Source organism: Vicia villosa, linkage group LG6 (genome assembly GCF_029867415.1).
Source record: "Vicia villosa cultivar HV-30 ecotype Madison, WI linkage group LG6, Vvil1.0, whole genome shotgun sequence".
Classification (NCBI taxonomy): domain Eukaryota; kingdom Viridiplantae; phylum Streptophyta; class Magnoliopsida; order Fabales; family Fabaceae; genus Vicia; species Vicia villosa.
In genome coordinates this window covers 163584348-163608458 of record NC_081185.1, presented here as the reverse complement: position 1 = coordinate 163608458, position 24111 = coordinate 163584348, and the positions used below count along the sequence as shown (strand labels likewise).

Sequence of the window (24111 nt, the reverse complement as noted above, 5' to 3'; positions counted from 1 at the left end):
CAAACTCCCAAACATAGCCTTAAGCACCTGTTAGTTATCATGATTAGATTCTTTCCAGACGCACCTCTAAGCCTACAGTGCAATTACTAATGGGAGTAATACGTTTTAACATTACAAACACTTAAGCACCTGTTTGTTTTCTTGGTTCAGTGTCAATAAGAAAAACATTTTAATCTTGCTTCATAAATAGGAAAATTTTCTCATGGGGAAGATATGGGGAAGAATAAAAATGTAAAACTGGAGATAGCTTTAACAATATACATATATTTCAACGATTCAGTCTGTTCAAATCTTTGCATACATGCCCAGATAAATTTTCAGCATTGGGGGAGGTGGACCAGTAGGAACAAACCTCAATTGCATAGCACCCTAAGACCAAGCAAGGCCAAATTATATTAGTAGGGATTATATCGGCCAGGTCCACGATTACGGTTATGATCGTTATTGCGTTTTTCACCACTTGAGCTACCACCACCACCCCTGCCATGTCGAGTTACTGGTGAAGCAGCATGCTGTTGAAAAACTGGCTGTGGCAAACTCGACTGCTGCAAACCTGGCTGTTGCCTACAGTCACCCAACAATAAGTCAAAAACAAAGAAACTCAACTATAGATAGAAACCCAATAAATGTGTCTTTACCATTTTAAATACAATTAATGTTCAATTATTAATACTTCGGTTGATTTGGCTTGATGGCAAGTGGAAAGGTCCAATCATTGGGTTCAACTCAACTCCTAGGCTCTACATTTTTTTGTTTTTTTTCCATTTTAATAAAATTATAATCAAAATTAGAAAATGTAAGAACACACGAATCGAACCCATATTTACTTAAACCCATTCAATCTTAAACCAAAGATATCAACCACTTGACAAGTGATAATTATATGTTATACATCTAATCTTATATGTATTTAAACAAAATTTGGAGACGGTGTTGAGAGTCTTGTTGCCCTTGCATAGCAAGTAAACATGCATCATAAACAAATTAAAAACTAGAAAAACCAAGATTACACTTACAATACATATGCAATCCTTCCATCGGGTAGAAGCATTGGCATCATTGCCATGCCAGCAGGGGTTGCTCCAGGACCATACATCAGTGGCTGCACATTTAATGACCTCTACATCAGTAAGAGAGATATAGGACGATACAAGCACCAAGTTCCTTCATTGTTAATAAAGTTAATAAAAGAATTTTCATTTTTTCTTCTTTGCCCCATAAAGATATTGAATAGAATAAACTAGTTTTCTTTCCATTGAAATTTTAAAAACGGGCACTTAAATACTCAATCAGCAACGCTAAATCCAAGAATTGATGTTAACCACTTTAACCCTATTTAGAAACAATTCATCAAAAGTTCAGACACATACAGCCAATTAAGTTGAGAATGAGAGAGTTCAAAGCATACATAACCCAACTTGATAAAAACTTGTACACTAAGCAATTAAAATTCTCATGCTTCTTAATTTGAGTCAGCATTGCTGCCAGTGCAATAATGGGAAGCATCTCCCTGGCCCTCATCTTTTAGAGTAAGGTAAAACAAGAAAGATTAAAAAACTAGAAGGGATATAGCAAGTTACCTGTGCAAAGCCAGCGGCACCATATCCTGCACCAACAGCACCATATCCACCTCCAACCATACTATAACCAAGAGGGGGTGGATAAGTAGGAAGTATAGCTGACTGGTGTGAATTTGATATACCAGATGACTTCTGATCTGCCTGTGGCTTAGCGAGTGAGCATTCCAAAGTTTGGCCTGTCCATTCCAGAAAACATGATGCTTAGTGCTTACCATGCGTAACAGTCCACTGTCATTGAGAAAATATATTAGAAAATAGTAATAAAAAAAGGCAGGGAAATACCATCAATCTCATATTTCTCCGTGTTCTTCAATGCCTTCATTGCACATGATCTATCAGCAAAGTGCACAAAACCATATCTGCTCTTCTCTTGTCCAGCTTTAGCAGGAGGGATAGCCACTTTTGTGATCTTACCATGATGTTCAAACAACTCCTTCAGGCGATCCTGGGTTATGTTTTCTGGAAGGTTCTTTACATATACTGCTTTCACCTGTACTAAGCACGAGGTCACAGTTACAAAACTCATATAATATGAATAATTCAATTCACAACTTATGCAATAGCTCTAGAAATAGATAAATAAATATATAATAAGAAACCACGGGATGGTTAACCATTTGGTTCAAGTCAACTAATAGCAGTTGCAAATAGGCAAAAACAATATATAACATGATAAAATATAACCAAAGATTCACCTTCTTCAAATGTAGAAATCAAACATAAATATTGGCAAGAAAATGAGAATAAATGTATTACAAATTTCCTGAGCCAGGAAGAGGACACCTCCAATTTTCTTTTAAATTTATGCTAATTAAAACAAATTGAAAACTTCAGTTTAGTAATCTGAGTTCTTTTATGTCTTAGCTCTGTTCTAGTAGTCTAAATAACTTCTTCAACTCTGCTTTATCTGCTTTATGTTATGGGCTACACAGTGTTGTTCTCTATGTAGGTAGTGAAAGGTTTGATAATCTTATGAGATGTTTTAGGAAGTTAGATACATTGTCTGACTGTTTGGGATTATTTTATGAAAAAAATACTTATAAAAAACTTCTACGGTTGTTTGTTTAAACATTTCAAAATAATCAGAATTTGAAATACCCAAAAATTTAATGAGAAGTAACTTTAAGTAGCTTCTAAGAAATAATGTGATTGTGTGGTAGATGAGTCATGAGAGAATGATAAAAAGTAATATTTATATTTGTAAATAATCAGAACTTGGCACTTTCCTAATATAATTTTAAAATATTATCAAGTTTTATACAATATTTGCTATCTTAAACAAAAGGCCGCATAATTTTCCATTCCTTGGGGAAAGTTGGTGCACATTTTGAAAATTAAATGACTAAAGTGTACTTAGAGCAAAGTTGAAGGGGGCTGTACTTTCCTTTTACCTTCTGTTTTTTCTATGCCTATGTTAGGAAGGGCGGGAGTATAGTGAAATGGAAGGCTGAATAGGTTCTGTCGTTGGGAATGTTTGAAATAGGAAAGTAGAATAATAAAGAACTTGATGTGATGCATTCAATTCAGCCACCCACCAACACATATATAACAACCTACACTTAAGTTTTAGATCACCTGAGAGGATGCTGATGAATCAGAATTCCTTGGGTCAGCCCAGCTCACTGTTGGAGCATTATTGTCAAGTTTAAATTTGGAGTTGGCCATTTTCTGCCTTGAATATTCTGCACAAGCATGATTGTGATACTCAATAAAAGCAAATCCCCGATTACGGCCAGAACTCTGTGGATCCTGTAACAATGAAACAGCTAGCTAGGTGAAGGCAAAGATTACCCAACATGAAAAGCTCTTCATAGTATAAGTAACAGAAAAAACAAGGACATTAAAGACCACCTGTAAAATCAAACCATGACATATAATAAAAAAATTCCCAACGGACCTTCAACAGTTCCACAGAAATGACGCCAGGGCCAACCTTTGCAACAACCTTCTTCATATCTTCAACAGTCCAATCTCTAGGAACATTTCCAATGAATAACCTATGCTTAACTTGAGTAGTTGAGCACTTTATTTTGTTTCCCTGGTAAGCTCAGAAAGGAGCACCTTAACTCAGATAATAATACTAAAGACAGACAGTGTAATGGATAAAATATTTAGAAATTAAGAGTTAAACAAACTAAAGTAGAGACAGTATCCATAACTTAATAACAGGTCCATTTAACAATATAACCATCAAAGATTCCAGAAAACGGTAAAACTTAAGGGCACCAAAATAACATAAATTCAAATTATAATACTGCAGGAAGTCAATGTAATGATTAAAATCAGTGTTGTCAGTTGCGGATAGTGGATAATATTGGATTGTTGAAATTCTGCAACGCTTAGGTGGATTAGCGCCGCTACAGCGGCTATTTAACAACATTAAAATAATTAGAAATTAAAAGACAAACAAACTAAAAAGATAAAGACAACATCAATGACTTGACAAGAAACAGTAAAAAGTATAGCACCAAATACTACAGAAAATGAAAATAATCAACTGTGCCAAAATACCTTGAATTCAGTGTTGTTCAACTCCTCGATAGCCTTTGATGCCAATTCCTTTGTCTTGAAGGTCACAAAAGCATAACCTTTTGCTTCTTTCCCCTTCATAATCCTTACCTATACAAAAGTCCATATGTTTAGAGAGACACATATAAGTCAACCTGTACAAAAGTCAATCTGTTCAGAGGTCTATAGAAGAATTTCATTTATTTTACCTCTACAGCTTCTCCCACTGATCGACAGAAGACACTTAAATCTTTTTCAGAAACGTCATGAGGAATTCCCCCAATGTAGACTTCTGAACCATGAGGTGGTAGCGCAAGAAGTTCAGCATGTCTCTTCTTCTCAACCTCATCCTCAGTATTGTCCACTCTCATCTCGTCTTCACCGTCTGAAGGCTTACTACCTTCCTCTGCATCTTCTTCCTCTTCCACTTCCTCCTCCTCCTCTTCTTCTTCCACTTCCACTTCTTCCTCCACCTCCACTTCTTCATACTCTACCTCTTCCTCCGATGACTCATCTTGATCATTATCCCCATCAAGGTCTATCTGCTCACCAGAATCTGTGGGTTTTTCCGGATCCCCGTTTCCCCCTGTTGACTCTGAATTTTGGGCTGTTCCTTCTTTCTGTCCTGTCCCAGGCATTGTATGCATCTAGAAAAGCAAGCTTGCAGGGCAACTGTGAAGGAAGCACAGAAGCCAGAAGCATACAAAGAAGAGAGAATGCAAATGTAGAAAGGTGGAAACAATATGAGTGGCCAGATGGAATAGCAGAGTAAGAATTTCGATTGAAACTGTCCCATGAAGTATGGACCAAGGAGTAGCATAGCAACAAAAAAAAAGTAACAAAGACAGGCAAGATAGATTTCCGAACGAAAAATCAAGAGGATAACAATACTCAAAAGGCCTATCAAAGACCCAAAACAAAATCAATGAATTTCAGAATTTCTCGAACGGAAGAAATTTTGGCCAGTTAAATTGTTGTATAACTATTTGTCGAAGGACGATATACACAGAGGAAGAGAAGGGGAAGCAAAAAAAGTAACAAATAAGAAACTGAACCAAAGTTTATAAATTAAAAAAGAAAACATACATATATACACGAAATAAACAATTTACATAGTGTATAGAGAAAGATAAAAATGCAGTTAAAGAGCAATATCTCATAAAGTGATGCATGAACATAACATGTTTGTATAATGGTTTACAATGCAGCCATAGTTTGATAGGAGAATAAACAAACACTTTATCATGTTTATGCTGAAACCATTTACCATGCTTAAATGCAAACCAATGTGCAAACCATACTCCAAATAAACTACAAATATTTACTATAAAATCTATGTTTCCACAAAGAGGTACTAGTTCAACGATTTGCTACCAATGAACTAACAAAAGATGATTACTCTTTCTACTTTGTGAGAGTACAATAAAAATATGAAAAAGAGAGGGAAAAAAGCAACTATGTAGGAGAAGGAATTGGGCATTGTTTACAGCATTTGAAAGGAAAATGGAAGTACCTGATTAGAAGCGAAATAGATGTTATTATAGAATGGAGAGTTGAATTAGAAACCCTAGAATCGTAATCGCTGGCGCGTTCTTTGATTTTATGGTGGCCGAAATTACTATTGGTTGACGGTGTGCAGGGGATTTTGAATTGGGCCTTTCGGGTCGGGCCTTCGCACATCAACGTCATCGATCGTTTTTCTTTTTCTTTTTTTATCTAAAATCATAACGGCTCTATTTATTATTAGATGCATGATTTTTTTTTTAGAGTAGTGCTATATTTTAAGAAATAAATTGGAAAAGAAATAAAATAATTGACACATGTCATTCTTTTAGAGAGAATAGTTTTAAATTTATTTTTAATTTAATTTTCTTTTTAATAGGAATTATGAGGTGGTTGTGATATTGAATGGTTGAGATTTATTCTCGTCTTTTTTATTTTGATATTTTCTTAACATTAAGTTTTTTTTTAAATGTATCTCTAATAAACATGAATTAAAATATTTCAAAAGTAAAATCTATATTAAAAATATGTATTTTTATGTATTTGAAAGTAAAAGTATGAACATAAATGAATGGGGTTGAGATTTTCAATAATTAAACATGAGAATATAAATATAAATTATCACCTCAACACTTAAGTAAGTGTTTAAGAGAGATGGAATTATGAAGAAAAAAAGAATGAAAAGAATATGTGGGCGTGACTCAGAGTCATGCTTATATATGAGAGATTGTTAGAATCGTTTTCGGTTGATCTAGTGTAAGATGGAGATGATTGTTGAATGCAAATTAAAAGTGGAGATGAACATGTGACGCGCACTATTATGTGATGCTTTAGAGTTGATGTCTACTTGAACATTAGTTAGTGAAAAGTTTTGGCTAGATTGGATCGCTATATTGGGATGGTTTTGTTGGGCCTTTGACAAGCCTAAAACGATTCCCCCCAAGCCATCGTTGTCAGTAATGAAGTGAGAAATGTTAAAGCATGAGTTTTTAGTCTGCTTCAAATGTATGTTCCATCTAGGAAGTAGGTTCGTTAAGAATGTGCCCCTAAGAAGATGGGGAGTTGCATTGTGGTGCTGAATTGGAGTAGGTGACATTTAGAACATGTGCATTTAATGTTGATTGTATAGCTGAAACATTACCTCAAGGAAGGTCTCCATATACCCTCATGTGCCTAAGGCAGGATGGTGACAAGCCTAGACCCACTTGAGTGTTGTTGCATAATTGAGGCTCTATCTTGACCATTAGACATGGTTTTAATCTTCTGTTTAATCATGACAATTGATATTAGCACTTTTTAGTGCCTGTAAATTGGATATTTTAGATTGAGTTGCACTTTTTCGACTTCGTTTATTTATTAGCGATCATATTCTTGTGACTTCTGCCATTATTGTTAAAGTTATCATGGGTTTTTAGTCTATTGTCTTAGATCAAATTGTTTTCTTCTTCAATCTTCAGAACTTGCAATATAGTATAAGGTACATGTGTTTCTTATCTCGTGCTCTCACTATTTTTCGTTAGCTCTTCATTAATGTCTCATCTAGTATGGGTTAGTTACTCTTTGGTTCTCCATCTCTAGTATTGTCATTTATGGGTTAATCACGTCTACCTCAGTTTGAGACGATGCTTCACTAATATCTACGCTGCTACTAAGATCAATAAAATGGATATATATATATATATATATATATATATATATATATATATATATATATCCATTTTATTGATCTTAGTAGCAGCGTAGATATTAGTGAAGCATCGTCTCAAACTGAGGTAGACGTGATTAACCCATAAATGACAATACTAGAGATGGAGAACCAAAGAGTAACTAACCCATAAATAAGACAACATGCCCCCAACTAAGGTATATATATATGAGGGAAGTTAGTGTTGGTTTCACCTTTGGCCAAATTCAGATGGCTTCTTCGATGCATGTAGGGAACCTCGTGGAGGAACGAGGGGGATAAGCTAGTATTTTCTTGTCTATAAGTTGTATATTAAACCGTGAGGCTATTGAAGGTGATATTAAGTAGTGGTTAGAAGAACAATCAAAATATAATACTTAGGGTAAGCATTTTTTATTTTTTGGCACTGAAACGACTGACATGACATGGGGAGAAAAGTGCCATTAATATTTTTACGATGTTGATCTGAAATTCTGGCGTAACAGATTCAGATGTCGTGAAAGATGTCGAGACATGTGATATGTCAAGAACAATCAGCAAAGAATATGTATAGAATTATGCCAAACTAAAAGATAAAAGACACCAAAAACTGAAAGATAAAAAACACCAGAAATAATCTATTATTATTTACAATGTCAATCAATCTTGACTATTAGATCATCAATTACGTCTAACTTTAATGATATTAGCAATGTATCATGTAATTTATTGACCACCACGTAAATCATTTCTCAATTAGTAAACTCAAATAAAATTCATATTTTTGTTTGATAAAAGTCATATTTTTTTGTTCTTTTTCTGCTGATTTTTTATTTTTGTATACATCAATTGCTCATTAAAAATGAAAAATTAGATAGTTTAATTTAATTCTATAGTTTTTAATTTTGAAACATTATATTTAAATGAAAAAAAATAAAGAAAGAAAGAAAATACTCCCTCCGTCCAAAAATAATTGTTATATTTAGCAAAATAATTTGTTCTAGAATATTTGTCACTTTTACTTTTCAATACAATTTTATTTTTAATCTTTCAAGTTGTATCCTCTAATTAATACTTTAATTTATTAGTTTTTCACTTAACATTAATGTTAATTCGAATACATCAATAATTGATAAAAATAATTTGGTAAAATCACTATTCTCTCTTACATTTATTACATTTTCTTAATAATCAGTATGAAAGTATCAACTATAAATCGAACATTATATAGACAAGTTATTTTAATGTAAAACTGTCGCAAACTCTTTCTAGATTGAAAGTGTTAAAAAGAGAAAGAAAGATATTTACCTATTTATTCTCATACATTTTTGACATTTTAGTGTCCATCATTTCGTTGCATTTTTTGACATCTTACCCCTTTCTTTTGACAAATTTGTAACCTATCCACATTAATTTTTCACGTATAGTTCGATAAATATTGCCATTTATTCATTCAAATACCCAAAAGAGCTAAATTAATTACAAAACAAACAGATAATTAATACACAGGACTGAAGTTTGTTCATAAAATAAAACAGGACTGAAGTTTGTTCATAAAATAAAACAGAGATCAAGGACCATGTTCTGGTCTGGTAATAGGCAGATAATGCAAATTCTAATTTTTAATATAATCTAATACATTTCCAATTGAGGGAATTTTTCATTGAAGATTCTTAAACCATCCTTTTCCCAATTACATGCATTTGATTTTGGCCATCCATTATATGTATTTCAAAAATTCAAATGAGAGAACAAAGTCAAGCTTGCAAGTTAGAAAGTCAAATCCTTCTTATATTTGCACATTCCGCGTTTACATCTCACTTCTGCCTAAATTCCACCAAACTACATAACAACAATCATTACTATATGAATTGAACTAATAATGGAAGGCAACCATTTTAGCTTAAGAAAGCTAAATCAAACCAGCTGATTGCTTGTGACTTGTTGATCCAAATTCCAAATTCTCCCATCATATTGTTGAGTGTCAATCACCTTTAGAGATTTTTCGGTTTTGGCTCCCAAATCCGCGAGGACTTGGCCTCGAAGCTGAGTCTGCAATTTTCTTTCTTGAAACTGCTTTCTTTCTCCTCCTACCAGTGCCAGGTGGAGGCTAATTTTTGCAGAATACAGAAAGCAAAATACATCAAATGTTTGATACACGACAAGCACCAGATTCACCAATAATGATTTTGCATTTTGTTCTTTATTTCTTCTTTCTCCTTATCCATTTTTTTTAAAGATTCAGATTGCAAATTATTTCATTACTTCACTAGGATATTTTGCGGCTAAAACCATGTAGAATGTTAAAACTAGTATAAGTATTAAATCACCTTTTCGTCTGTTTTAAGTGCTTCCTCAAGATTACTAAGTGTTGGCATTGATCCACCTTCCATTACACCCATTAGTTTCTTCATCCGAACACGCATTTGAAATAGTTGAGCTACGAGTTGGCTTACCTAACATTATAGTTGTACATTTCTCAAAGTTAAAATATATATCATCAGTACAGAAACCGCAGCTTCGAATATCGCTAAGACAACAAAATTTGAAAGAAAAATTATTCTGCTTACCTGCTGCTCGGTCTTGCCTGATTCCTTAGCAACTCTCTTCCTCCTGACAGGGGATTCTGCTAACAGTTCTGGCTTTTCCCTTTCCTCTGGAAATAAACAAAGGCTAGTAAGCAAAATAAGTTAACAGAAAAATTATGAATGATCGTAAATTGAACCATATTATGACATTTTTTATTTGCTCAAGATATACTCCCATGTTAAGAAACAAAGTTACATAAATATAAATATGATGGAGTTATTTTTGTTTCACAGATATGAATTCATTTATTGGTATAAAGAAAGAACCAGGGGACATTGCTTCTATTATCACTTCCATATATTGCAAATTCTTCTCTGCTTCTCGAATTTGAGCAGGAGTAACCTGTAAGCATGCAGATGAGATGATAAGCGTTCAAAATATATAATCAAAAATAGAAATATAGGAAAATTTTGAAAATGCAATCAATGCTCAATTTTAAGGTTCATAGACCAAAATTGGTAAATTGTATATAATTAACTATTTTGTTCCCAATTGCTATAAGGCACCAGATGCATGAAATTGTCATAACTAAAAACAGAAATGTCTAGGATAGCTCATATGCTGGTCCCATACCTTTGCCATACCGGGAATCATCCCAAGGACTCGAGACACGGAACCCATTTGTGCAACAGCACGAGTTTGCTTTAGAAAATCATTAAAGTCAAATTTTGCACTCATGATCTTCTTTTGCAGGTCTTCAGCATCTTCTTGAAGCATCTATAATAAATGCAGTTTATAACTGAATTTTTTTTTTTTCACTTTTTATCAATGACATTACAGAAACATAGTAAGACTTACAACTTCTTGTGCCTTTTCTACAAATGAAAGAACATCTCCCATTCCTAGTATGCGTCCTGCCATTCGGTCGGGGTAAAAAGGTTCAAGATCTTCCATGCGTTCTCCCCGTCCTACCAGCTTAATTGGTTTTCCAGATACCTGTCATCATGGAATTACCCAATAAAATCAAACATATAAGAGAAAGGAAAGAGCTTCAAATGTTGGACTTAATCAATCACAAGACAGTTTCAAATATGGTTTAGAAACCTAGGCAAAACCGTCACTTAAAAATTAACAAAATATAGGAAGACCTGTCATAGCTGAGGGCCAAAATCTATATATTCATAAACTAAAAGCAGCATCAGTATATTCTGGTTCTGAAATATGTCTTCAAAATATATTTCTAATTCAATGCGATTCTAATAAATTTATGGAAAAATACATTTCAGTTGCAGAACCTCCAATGAAACGGCAGTTATTAGGAAAAATCTATAGGGGTTACCGAGTTAATCTCTGAGAAGATTTATAAAATCCATTTTCCCTAAAAGAGTTAGTTAACATTCAACGGCCAGTCAGTTAAGTTTTTTGAGAACATTTTACTAGATCAGTACTCCACAAAAATTATCATAAATTTTTATGTCATTTTGAAGATAAAACATTAAGGTCTCGGTGGAGGTTAAGCTGTCAAACCGGTTCCTTATGGTTTCGACCTTTGTGCCAGCATAATGACAGGAACCAACAGGTATTGAAAGGAAAGATTGAAGGAAGAACAAAATCTTAATAGGGAACTCCTCTGTTAACAATTCTAGGCTGATTCGAGAGGGCCTCACATCTCCAAACAAATTATGAATCACGCACCAATTATCTTCAAATGGAATTCCTTCGTAATTCTTATTTATGGAGCTAACTCCTACTTCTTTTACTAACTATTAACAGACAAAAGGCCCATTAAGGCCTATATCTATGACAAATTGACACAAAGGATCAAAACAAAATACAATAACAAGAAGGAAGATAATATTTTTTTGATCCTCCTGCAACTATTAATCATATTTTAAATATTAAAGGAACTAACTTTCAAGAGCTTGTAATGTTGAAAATTCTGGTATAGTAGGGTAACAATTGGCCAAGACGAGAATGAATGCAAAATAGCAGGCAATGTATGAAAGACTGAAATTAAAATATAAAATATAAACATTTCATGAGCTAAAATAAAGACAAGCAAACCTCTTTGACGCTCAAAGCTGCTCCACCTCTTGAATCACCATCCAGCTTTGTCAAGATGGCACCAGTTATTCCAATCTCAACATTGAAAGTAGTCACCAAAGCTGTTCACAAAAAAAAAAAATAGTAAGTCTGATTTTTGGGTTGGTTTTGGCACAAAATTATAACTAAATCAAAGTAAATATTATTCCTATGGTTTCTCAAGGTGTCATCTATGGACAAATGCAGAGACTAATTCCTTTGATGATCTATGGTGCATTTAATGACTATCTCTCTCAAATGATGAAATTCCATACGCACAAGTCAAGGATCAAACCTTTGACCATATGTTTAAGGAACTTCAGCGATTCTCCCTCAGACCAAAACAGTTTGGTAGTAAAAATTATGCTTAATAATATGGCAACAATTAATTTAGTATCGGTTTATAAATATTAACAATTTAGTTTTATAGAAACTATTTTCTTCCATGTAAAGGTAAAAGAATAAATGCTTATAACTTCACTTCTGAATACCTGCTGCTTCTTGCCCTGTCATAGCATCCACAACTAACAAGACTTCTGTTGGATTCAGTGCCCGTTTCACTTCTTTTAACTCGTCCATCATAGCTCTGTCTATCTGTTTCATAATAAATAACAACGATGATGAGCATATGTGAATTTATTCGAGCATTAAAAATATCATAAATAATTATTCATTATAAAGTTTCCAATCATATAAAGAATTACCTGCAGCCTACCAGCAGTGTCAACAATAACCACGTCAATTTCCTTCTTTTTGGCCTCTTCAAAACCTTGTTTAGCAATCACTGAAGGCTTAATATCAGTACCTGCTGTATAGACAGGCACATTGACCTGATACAAGCTACAACTAATTATAAATATGTAACTAGATGCAAATAGAGAGAATACAGAACAAGAGTTAAGTCAAATAATTATAATTGGAACTTGAATCTTGATACTAGATTCCTGATTCAATTTGTCAAAACATAAGGCTCCGTTTATTCTATGAAAACATTTTCTGTTTTCATTTTCTAAAAGATGTTCATTTTAAATTGCTAATGAGATGTGAAACTCTTAAAATGAACAATTGTGATGGAGAAAAGATGAAATGCCAGTTAAAAATTATGCATTTTTTAAAATAATGAAAACAATCTTTTGACAAGTAAAATTAACACAAGTTTTAAGAAATAAAAAATAGAAAAACGTTCTGACATAGTAAACGGGGTCTAAGAATGCTTGAGACATTTCTCTTCTTTCCTTCATAATTTCAGAGCCAGACAAGTCATTAAGTAGACTGCAAGATGCTAAAGCACCACTGTTAGGAGTCCCACATTGAGTAGATAAAGTGTTCAATGTAGTACTTAAGCCACGAGACTCTCCCGCCTAATGGAATAGTCTTTTGGGTTGGATACTCCGCACAACTGGTGCTCTCTTCAAGAGTTTGACCACAGAAAGGGCTACTTATAGGCTGGATTAAGATACACTACCAAATACAGATAGGTGAGTGAAGTTGTTAAAGAGGAAAGGGCTACAACATCACCCTTAAAAGGGATGTAAATGTTCAGAGTTCCACGTTGAGCGGATAAAAGTACTTAATTTGGTACTTAAGCTATGATGCTGGAAACACATCACTTCTATTCTACTACAATACACATTCTTCGTCAATTTCATACAAGCAAGAAAATTTAAATATTTAAAATGGGGTGTATGCATCATTAAAGAAATTGTAACTTGTAAACAGCTTCAGCAAAACAAAATCCCAGTACCTGCTTGCCCAAAATAGTCAGCTGGTCAATAGCAGCAGGTCTGTAAACATCCCCAGCAACTAGCATGCAACTCTTCCCCTGAGATCAAGTTAACATGATTCGTTTCAATAATAACGCGAAGGAACTAAAAATAATCAGAATGTGATAAAGCATGTGGAAAGAGATTGGAAATACACCTGTTTCTTGAAATAAGTTGCCAACTTTGCACACACAGTTGTCTTCCCAACTCCCTGGAGTCCAGCCAATAAAATGACAGTGGGCCCAGATTTGGCAAAAGTTAGTTCAGAGACCTCTCCACCCATCAATTGTACAAGTTCTTCATGAACAATCTGCAAAACCCAACAATCAACACCCACTTTTTTCTTGTATGGAACTTCAGTATTTATAAAAAAAAAGTTAACATTATCAAGAAAAACCAGAAATTTACACTCATTAGTAGTGTGTCTTGTCAATTTTTTACAGTGAACAATGTTTAGTTGTTACGATGGTGCATTGCCCATTACACATTTCAAATGCAGTTTAAGAATTCCCATTTGTTTTGACTTTAAAAGCAAGAATAGAATCAGTTGAATTCAAACCCAATTTTAAGGCCGTTCAATTGAACTCTTGAAACCAAAAACATATATATACATATTTGAGTCTAAAAACATCGTTTAGAGTAAAACCGAAACGCATTCCACAAATCACACACACAGTTCGTGAACAATGTGAAGAAGTTGCACTTGCATCTCCCTACATTTTTCAAATGGTGATTTAAACAACCATAACAGAAATGCTAATAATACAAGCAAGTTAGTTACATGATGCACTGTAAGTAAATGAATTCAACCTTAACCAATTGTTGATCGGGTTTAACTCCTCGAGTGACTCCAATACCCACAGCTTGATCAGTAACCGATTGCACAAACCTTCTTACAACAGGAAGACTAACCTGCCAACACAATATCCATGCACATTACATAAAAATTTCAACAAACAAACAAAAAAAAAAAAAGCCAAATCAGTTAAAAGTAAAATCTTACATCAGCTTCTAAAAGAGCTCTCCTAATATCTCGCATAGGCTCGACAATATTCTCTTTAGTCAAAACCTCTGCAAAATCAAAATCCAGCATGTAAACATTCAAATTGAACGCGTGTAATTACTTAAAATATCTCAAATTGATGAAATAAAAGACCTTCTCCTTTGAGTTTGTTCCAGGCAGATTCAAGGCCAGAGGATAACTGCCCGAACATTTCAGCCCTGACTACCACCGGACGAATCATGTCCGTTCTTCTGGAAGTTGCGCTCTTCGACTGAACCAAACCCCATATCTCTTTCTGAAACACACAGAACTGAATTAGGAAGTAACCAATTACGACAATAGTAGGTGAGGTAGTAGCATGCTTACCGCGAAGGAATTTCGGAAAGAAAGGGAAGAGGGAGGTTTGATGGAAGAAGAGGAGGAGGAGGTGGTTCGATTGTGAGAGAATGGTGTGGACAAATGGCGGGATGCTAGTACCGCTTTCATCTCCGCCAGCTACTAAAACTGCTAACTGTGTTTTATTATCCACAACAACTGCCAAAGTATATCAACGACTATTACATTCCATAACCATTTTTAATTCTTTTATTTAACTTTCTATACTACAGTATGTCCCAAATATTTTATTATTAGTTTTTTTAACCAATAATATTTGATTAATTAAAAAAAAAAAAAGGAAATTTTTTTACCCACCTCCCTACCTTCTAGGTCACCTCTGGTGAAAAACCATATATACCCCTTTACTTCGGAAATGCATTTTTGAAAAGCAAGAAAATGCTGTTTTCAGAGATGCATCTCCGAAAGCGCCTTTTTTTTTTTCAAAATTTGTCTTTTTTCGGAAATCCATTTCCGAAAACAGCATTTCGGAAGTGCATTTCTGAAATACTGCGCGTTTTGCAAATTTAGCAAAACAGCCCCCTCCCCCAATTCATTTACCCTAAATCAACTTCAAACTCAACCCCAAAGAGATTTTTTTACAAACCACTTCCAAGACTACATCAAAGGCTCCATCTAGTTGCTCTACTACATTCAAAAGCCCTCCAATCACTTCAATTTGTAAGTTTTATAATCCTTAGATCCATAATTCAAATGCATGTTAGGGTTGTTAGAAATTGCAAAAATGATATAGGGGTAGGTTGTAAGTAGTATTTAGGTTGTTTAGAAGCATTATAAGTTGTTTTGAAGTTTGTTTTTGGGGTCTGCCATGGAAGTTGCAGAAAACTTCTTCGCAGGGGTTTTTCGGAAGTTCATTTCTGAAAACACCTCCATTCCCAGTTTCGGAAATGAACTTCCGAAGTGTATCAGAAATATTTTTTTTTAGTTTTTTCTATTGTCTCGCATATTTATTGATTTCAATTGTTTTCAGGAACATGACAGGCAACGAAGCACGCATCAGATAGGGTAGAGAGACCCAGACTGCGTCGGCTAGATGCGAGCGGGCGGCGCAGCTGGCGTCGATGCAGGGACGGGGGCAGGGCCGGGGACGTGTGCGAGTTCCCGTGCAGATGGACGAGGGTACCTTTGCATCTGGATCGAGGAGTCGTCTGGCTCGGGTATCTTCTTCCCGCCAGCGAGAGGAGGAGGAGGCAGTGACATACCACGAGGCGGAGGAGGTACCGGATGTTGACCCTCCACACGGGGAGGAGGAGGAGTAGGAGGAGGGCTACCCGGGAGGGTCCAGTGACACTACCTTGCTGATTACCTACCACGAGCACGTCGCTCGGCGTATCTGGGGGGGAGAGGTATTTTTTATTATTTGCCCGACTTTATTATTTAACCGTTTTTAATTTAGCCGTTTATTCAGCATTCTCTTAACGGTCTAATTAACATACTTTTTATTTGTTTTTGTTGTAACAGGAGAGAGAGAGACTTTGAAAATGGTGAACCACTCCCGGAAGGTTTTCAGTCTGTTTAAACCGAATGCTGAGTGGTTTAATGACGCGGTGAGAGCTTCAGGGCTTAGTGGGCTGTGCATGACGGGGTATACCACCATCAGCCACGGCATGCAGGGTGCCTTTGTGGAGAGGTGGCACAGGGAGACGTCTTCTTTCCACTTACCGGTTGGGGAGATGACGATCACCTTGCACGATGTGCAGTGCCTTCTCCATTTGTCGATCAGGGGGTGCTGTTGGACCTAGGGGTGTTCGCGGTGCGGTTTGGGCGGTTTTGACGAAAACAATCATCCGAACCGCAAGAGAAAAAATCGTGCGGTTTGGTTCGGTTGGCTTTAAAAAAAATCCGAACCAAACCAAACCAAACTAATGCAGTTTGGTTCGGTTCGGTTGGTTCGGTTTTTTATAAATATTTTATTGAACCATACATATACATATTGATGACAACATAACTTTGTATTTAGACATTCATACACTATCAAATAACAACAAAACTCGTCATATTTTGACAATAACTTTCTATTTAATTTGTAAAAATTAAATTAGACAAAAATGGAATAATAAACATAAAATAATAGTATAAAACAATATAAAAATTATTAGAATGAAACAAAAAATAGAAGAGACGAGAGATTAGTGAAGGTGAAAAAGAAAAAACAAAAGAGTTGAATGATTAGAGAAGAAGAAGATGTGCGATAAAAATGAAACTGAAATAGAGAATATTTGCATAGAAATGAGAAAGTGGAAAAGAAAGGATATAAGAGAGTAGAGATTATAGAAAAAGAGGGAAGATGTATGTGGCAAAGAAGGCGCGATAATGCTATTAGAGATTTGAGAAGATCGGGACTAAAATTATGTGTGTAAGGATGAGAAAATTGTTCGTAATAATAAGGTTAAGGTATTATAAATTTAAGTTTGGGTTGGATGTGAGTTAAGTAAAAGTTAGGTTGTAACATAATGCAGTTTAATTCGGTTTGGTTCGGTTTACAAAATACAAACCGCAAACCAAACTGAACCGTGCGGTTTTGTTAAAAGATGACCCAAACTAATCTGAACCAAATGCGGTTTTTTGCGGTTTCGGTTTGGTTTGGTTTAGTTTGCGGTTTTCTATTGGGTTGGTTTGGTTTTGATCACCCCTAGTTGGACCACTCCCGGATCCAGAGGATCGAAGCCAGTGAGTGGATGACACTCTATGTGGGTATGGAGCCAGAGGTTGCTGACTTTGAGTGCCAGACGACAAATGGGTCTCATATCCGGTTCACCACGCTGAAAGCATATTTCGAGCACCACCTGGTGGCGGCGGCCGAATTCGAGGAGGCGGATGACGCCCTATTTACACAGTATCACCGTGGCTGCACTCTCCGGTGCTGGTACATGTTTGTGGTAGGCGCTGCACTCTTTATGGACAAGAGTGCAAGGTACGTCGACGTGACCTACCTCCGATATTTCATGGACTTGACTACCGTTCACCAGTGGAACTGGGGGTCAGCTATTCTGGCATACTTATACCAGAAGCTGAATGAGGCTTCCAACTGGAGGACCAGGAAGTTGACCGGATCCTGCACACTACTTACGGTACGTTTCATTTTAATTGTTTCACATTTATTTATGTTTCGTTTTTATTTTTAATACATTATCGTGTTTGTGTTTCAGAGCTGGATCATCTCCTACTTCTCCCGCATCCACGGCTTCCGCGTTGATCCTGAGTACGAGGACGCCATGCCCAGGGCCGCCAGATACGTTCTCTAGAGGGGGAACAATGCAGTGGGACCATATCGTGGGTACCTCGACCGCACGATGCACGATGACGTCACTTGGAGGCCATTCAACGACTACACTCATGTTGTCCCCTTTGACGGCATATCATTATATTCTGGCTGGTTGGCATGCGGGACCAACACCATGGTGCGGTATCTCCCTGAGCGGTGCATGCGGCAGTTTGGATTTGTGCAGATGATACCCAGGTCACCTTTTGAGGCTGCTCCCGACACAGTGACCCGAGTTCAGCTCACTGGCATATTTGAGGATTGGGAGCGTCATGTGGTCCCGGAGGAGTATCGCCGTATTCGGGTCACCCAGGACTGACACAGTATGGAGGGGTATGTCACATGGTTCTATCGGGAGTCACATCCTCTGATGAGACCCGACGCTTCCGGAGCTCCTAGGCCAGCACATGAGGAGATCCTGGAGAACCAGCAGGCCGAGGATGACCACGCCATTGATCTCCTGCCGATCTGCCAGCGGATAGAGATGCTTGGGCGGGACGCATTGGATCGAGGTGTCGTTGATCAGGGCGGTCCAGAGGCAGTCGCGGTGATGGAGAGGATTGTCACAGATGCGGGCCGTGCGGCGGCATATAGGCGGCAGAGGAGGTCCCAGGGAGAGAGGGTTAGGCATACCCAGTAGAGGTCCGGGTTTATTTTTTTTGTATTCGGATTATATATTTCGCACATTATGACTCTGTCTGTATATATTATTTAAATTTTATTTATTATATTAGTATTTTACGTTGATATGTCGTTTGTTTTGTTCGGTTTTTCCGTTTTGTATATATTTTACGTTTTGTATATCTTTCGTACGGGACTATTAGAAAGAGCATAAAAAAAATACTTCTGCATAATTCGGAAATGCACTTCCGAATTACACTGAAATCTGAAAAAAGGTGTTTTCGGAAGTGCATCTCCGAAAAAAACCCCATGAGGTGCACTTCCAAAGTCTGAGAAAATTTAAAAAAAAATACTTCGGAAATGCATTTCCGAGGCAGAGGTAAAGTGGGGTTTTCGCTGGGGGTGACCCCCGTAGAGAAGTGGGTAAAAAAATTCTCAAAAACAATATATACACAGCGATCGCTCACGATCTAGCTACAAAAATAAAGCTTGTGCACAAAACAAACCTAAGAGCAAACTCCTATAACATAAGTGTAGCTATGTGTTTCCTATATTTTTTGGCAGTCTATATTCTACAAACTATTGTATCTATAATATTTCTCTCAATGTTCCTATAGTTCTCATTAGAAGTGTCACTCCCAAAAACTTTGTCATTCCTCACTTTCCAAATAACATACACTGATTCAACAATCACACACTTTAGGAGATTAGCACGCCAACTTCTACCTTTACAATTTTGTGTACGCCATTCCAACTCCCTCTCCCAATCCAAAGGCACATGGTTTATGTTGATCCAATGTAAAACAGTCTCCCAAATACTCTTTAAACTGCTGCAGTAGAAGAACAAGTGGGCAGTAGATTCTTGCTGCGAGAAAAACACACACTGATCATCTTGCACCATGCCAAACTTCTTGAGCCGATCTTTAGTAGCCAATTTGCCATTGCAGGCTAGCCATAGCACAAACACGGATCTGGGCCTAGCAAGATTCCCAAACAGCAAGGGCCTCCAGCAAGGTTTCACCACAGTGTTTTGTATAGCATTATAAAGGGACCTAAGCTGAACTCTATTACCAATGACTACTTTGTCTACATCCATTTCCTGGTACAGCTGTCGAGTTTTTAGCAAGTGCTTCATCATCCACGAATAACTGTCCTTGCTTTGTACCTGCATAAAGTCAGTATTTTTCAGATAATATGTGTGGAACCATTTGATCCACAAAGAGTCAGTTTTCTTACTCAAATTCCAAAGAAGCTTCAACATACACAACTTGTTCCAATTCTCCAAATCGATGATATTCATACCACCGTAAGCCTTAGGTCTGCAAACCTTTTTCCAAGCTATTGGGGATTTTCTAGAAATGTCTTTACCACCAGTCCTAAAAAAGTTACGGCAAACTGCATCAATGTGATGAAGAGCTGCTTTAGGGGGGCAGAACTTGCATCCAAAAGTTAACAACCGCAAACAAAACACTTTGGATCAGCTGAATCCTACTAGCATAAGTAAGCAGTTTAGAGCTCCAATGTGTCACCCTCTGCACAATTTTCTCTATCAAAACAAGGTAATATTTGTTGGCCAGTTTTTTACTAGTCAAGGGAATACCTAAAAAGTAAACCACCTTCCCCAAAACCAGTGCAGTTCATGATCTCCTCTTTAGTGTTGTTATCCACCCCTCCAAAATATATGAAACATTTTCTAGGATTCATTTTTAAGCCAGTGGATTTAGAGAAGGAATTAACCTGGTCCAACAGCAGCTTCATAGACTTCATATCACCTATTGTGAATAACAAGAAGTCATCAGCAAAGGTAAGGCTTGTAATCTTCATACTCTCACACTTTGAGTGATAATTAAAGTTGGGAATTTTATCTAGATGCAGCAACATTCTTGTGAGATACTCCATCATTAGCACAAAGAGAAGAGGGGAGATGGGATCTCCTTGTCTAATCCCCCTCTTAGCAACCATGCTCCTAGTGTAATTGCCATTGATTTGAAATTTGTAGGTGACAGTAGTAACTGTTTTCATGATCCACATAATGAATTTTGAAGGGAAACCAAACTCCTCTAAAATCCTTTCAAGAGCTCTCCAATCCACCATGTCATAAGCCTTTTGCAAATCAATTTGCATCATGCACTTGGGGGTGGACTGCTTCCTATCATAACCTCTGATCAACTCATAAGCCAGAAGGACATGGTCTTGCAAGTGTTCCCCTGCACAAAATTTGACTAGTTCTTAGAAACAAGAGACTGCATATCTTTCCCTAATATATAAGTCAAGATTTTTGAAATGATCTTGTAGACTGTGGTACAACAAGAATAGGCATGTAGTCCTTAACAACCTTAGCCATATTATTCTTTGGAATTAGAGCAACAATAGTAGCGTTGAACCCTTGGTTCAACCTGCCATGATTGAAGAAATTATCAATAGCCCTGCTCACATCAGCCCCCATAATGCACCAAGCTTTCTTGAAACAGCTCGCTCCAAATCCATCCACTCCAAGGGTTTTATTATCACCTATGCCTTTTAGAGCTTCACAAATTTCACCTTGAGTGATAGGCCTGATAAGGTTTTCCCTCTGAGCTAGACTGAGTTGAGTGCCATGTCTAAGGACTGCACAATTCACTTCCACCAAATTCTCCTCAGTTGTGCCCATCAGAGAAGTGTAGAACCTTAAAACCTCATTTTCTATCTCTTTCTGATCATACACAATAGTCCCATCCTCCCCACTAACACTTCTAATGAAATTTTGCTTTTGTCTCTGCTTTATGGAAGCATAAAAGTAATTGTTGTTGCCATCACCAGCCCTTATCCAGTCAATTTTAGCTTTTTGAATAATATCCATCTAGCCTTAAGTAATTCTCATCTAGCCTCTTCCAGCTTTCTTTCCAAACCAGACAGAGGTTTGCTGAAAGTCCTTAGGACAAGTATCAGCCTTTTCAACTTATGCCACACAACATGCATAGGGTTACCTGAAACACTTTGTTGCCAACTACTAAGCACAGTCTGATGGAATCCCTCCAATTGAGTAATGTTGTTACTGAACTTGAAGTGATAACTCCTCCTTCTCACATTTCCCTCCTTACTTAGGCAAAGCAAATCATGGTCAGACACATGGGGTTCCATGACAGTTATAGTGCAATCTAAGTTACCTGTGAGCCAAGCTAAATTTCCTAAAACATGGTCAATTATCGAGTAGATGATGCCATCAACTTGTTTATTATACCTAGTATAGTAGTCACCCAAGCTATCCATTTCTGCCAGACCTACATTGTCCATCATATTATTCAAGTCAGCATATTCTGCCTTAGTGACTATTCTGCCCCCAACTCTATCTTGAGCTCTAATCACATTATTGAAATCTCTTATCAAACACCAAGGCCCTTATTGGGTGTGGCTAATAGTCTCAATGTCTCTCCAAAGAATTTTTCTTTTCTCTAATTGATTTAAAGCATATATCGCAGTAAGCCAATAAAGGAAATCCCCCATGTTATTATAAACTCCACAATGCATTAATTGAGCAGTAGCTTTCACCTGTATGATATCATACCTTCTATCATCCCAACTAATCCAAATACAACCATTGTCATGTTTTTCATAGTTGTCAATAAATATATCATGAAGCTTCAGCTTATCTCTCACTATTTTAGCATTATTCCTTTTAACTCTAGTTTCTAAAAGCACCAAAATATCAGGATTGAGATTAATAAGACGGGAGCTAATCTCTAAAATCTTACATGGCTTATTTAGCCCCTTAACATTCCAAGAGACCATCATGTTACCTCTTGGTTCACCAACCCCTCATTCACAAGGGTTAGTGGATCAAAAGAGTTGCCATGGGTGACCAGTGATGTTCCTTCACTAATAGTAACAACTTTTCCCTTCCTCTATCTTTCAATTGTTGTCCAAACCTCCTCATTAGCCACATAGTGTTTCCTGGTTGAAGCACAACATTTTGTGTGTCCTTAGATTCTACAGTAGATTCAATATGTTTAACAGCTTTAGACTTCCATTGTTTAGTAGCTTTCCGCTGAGTGACTTCCAGACAGTTATGTCCAATTCGTTGGCATCTTTCACAAAATTTAGGCTTCCACTCATATTCCACAATCAGTTTCCTCCTATTACCTTAAGTGTCCTTGGTAGTAATCTCAGTTGCTAGGGTTTTGGTGACATCCATTTCAACTAGGATGCAAGCATACGAGACACTTAGTTTATTTGCCGTGCATTCGTCTGTTACAAGTGGTGTACCCAATGCACTCCCAATCTTACTAAGACTCTTTTGGCCCCATAAGTAAAGAGGCAATTGGGGAAGCTTGACCTAGATGGGAATTGTGCGAAGCATATCCTTATTCAAATCAAAGTTAGGTTTCCAATCCATCAATAGCATAGGCATATTATGTATCGTATAAAGACCCTTCATTAGAACTGTTTCCTTATCCTCAAAGGAGTGGAAATGCAGGATGAAATATCCCTCATCGTTTAAGAACATGTCCCGCAACTTAACAAAATTCCAATTCCTTATCATGAATTACTTGACTGTGTTCATACTCAGATCACCCCCAAGAACATACATGTATGAGCGCAGATTCCCAATACTTAATTTCTGAGACTATATCGTCCTCTTTTATTATTATTATTATTATTATTATTATTATTATTATTATTATTATTATTATTATTATTATTATTTCATGAAGAAATATAAGTTAATCTAAAAATATATCATATTACAAACCAAAAATAAAATTTAGTATAATATTTTTTTATTCAACTTATTATCTTAAATATATGAGATGAGTTAAAATCAGCATGATACAATAAAAAATAAATTATGGATTTATTCCTATTAAATACAATTAAAATATAAACTTTAACTTAAATAAATTCTTAACAAATAAAACTAAAATTACATTAAAAACAAAAATATTATTTGTTAATTTAAAAAAAAAACTAAAGTTATTATTAGATATTTCAAAAACAAAAAAATCAGTCGCGCTTACTATTTCTTCTTTAAAATGATCTATGATTAAGTTTTTTTTCTTTGAGGAGAAACATATTAGATATTAGGCTAGTAATTAGAAGTGTATTGATTTATGAACTGACAATGGATTAGGATTTAGAATTAAAGATTTACATTTAATATTGCTCATGAATATTCAATTTACTAAGTGTTCTGGCCTGGGCCGAGCAGGCCCAGCTCTTCTCAC

At 36.2% G+C, this 24111-nt stretch overlaps 2 protein-coding genes across 2 annotated transcripts; both read right to left on the bottom strand.

Annotated features, from left to right (window-relative positions):
• Positions 1-244: 244 nt before the first annotated feature.
• Positions 245-5762, bottom strand: LOC131610958 (heterogeneous nuclear ribonucleoprotein Q-like). Its single transcript, XM_058883062.1, has 9 exons — positions 5602-5762; positions 4298-4760; positions 4092-4199; positions 3478-3618; positions 3156-3329; positions 1863-2070; positions 1581-1756; positions 1017-1102; positions 245-564 (listed from the first exon to the last, which is right to left on the bottom strand). The coding sequence occupies exons 2-9, from the start codon at positions 4733-4735 to the stop codon at positions 396-398; spliced, it is 1500 nt and encodes a 499-aa protein (XP_058739045.1). The 5' UTR covers positions 4736-4760; positions 5602-5762; the 3' UTR covers positions 245-395.
• A 3132-nt stretch (positions 5763-8894) lies between these two features.
• LOC131610957 (signal recognition particle subunit SRP54, chloroplastic-like) lies at positions 8895-15187 on the bottom strand. Its single transcript, XM_058883061.1, has 15 exons — positions 14998-15187; positions 14785-14926; positions 14632-14699; positions 14439-14540; positions 13786-13938; positions 13610-13687; positions 12570-12695; positions 12357-12459; positions 11848-11948; positions 10642-10779; positions 10417-10560; positions 10110-10185; positions 9825-9910; positions 9585-9710; positions 8895-9364 (listed from the first exon to the last, which is right to left on the bottom strand). The coding sequence occupies exons 1-15, from the start codon at positions 15115-15117 to the stop codon at positions 9239-9241; spliced, it is 1689 nt and encodes a 562-aa protein (XP_058739044.1). The 5' UTR covers positions 15118-15187; the 3' UTR covers positions 8895-9238.
• Positions 15188-24111: the final 8924 nt, after the last annotated feature.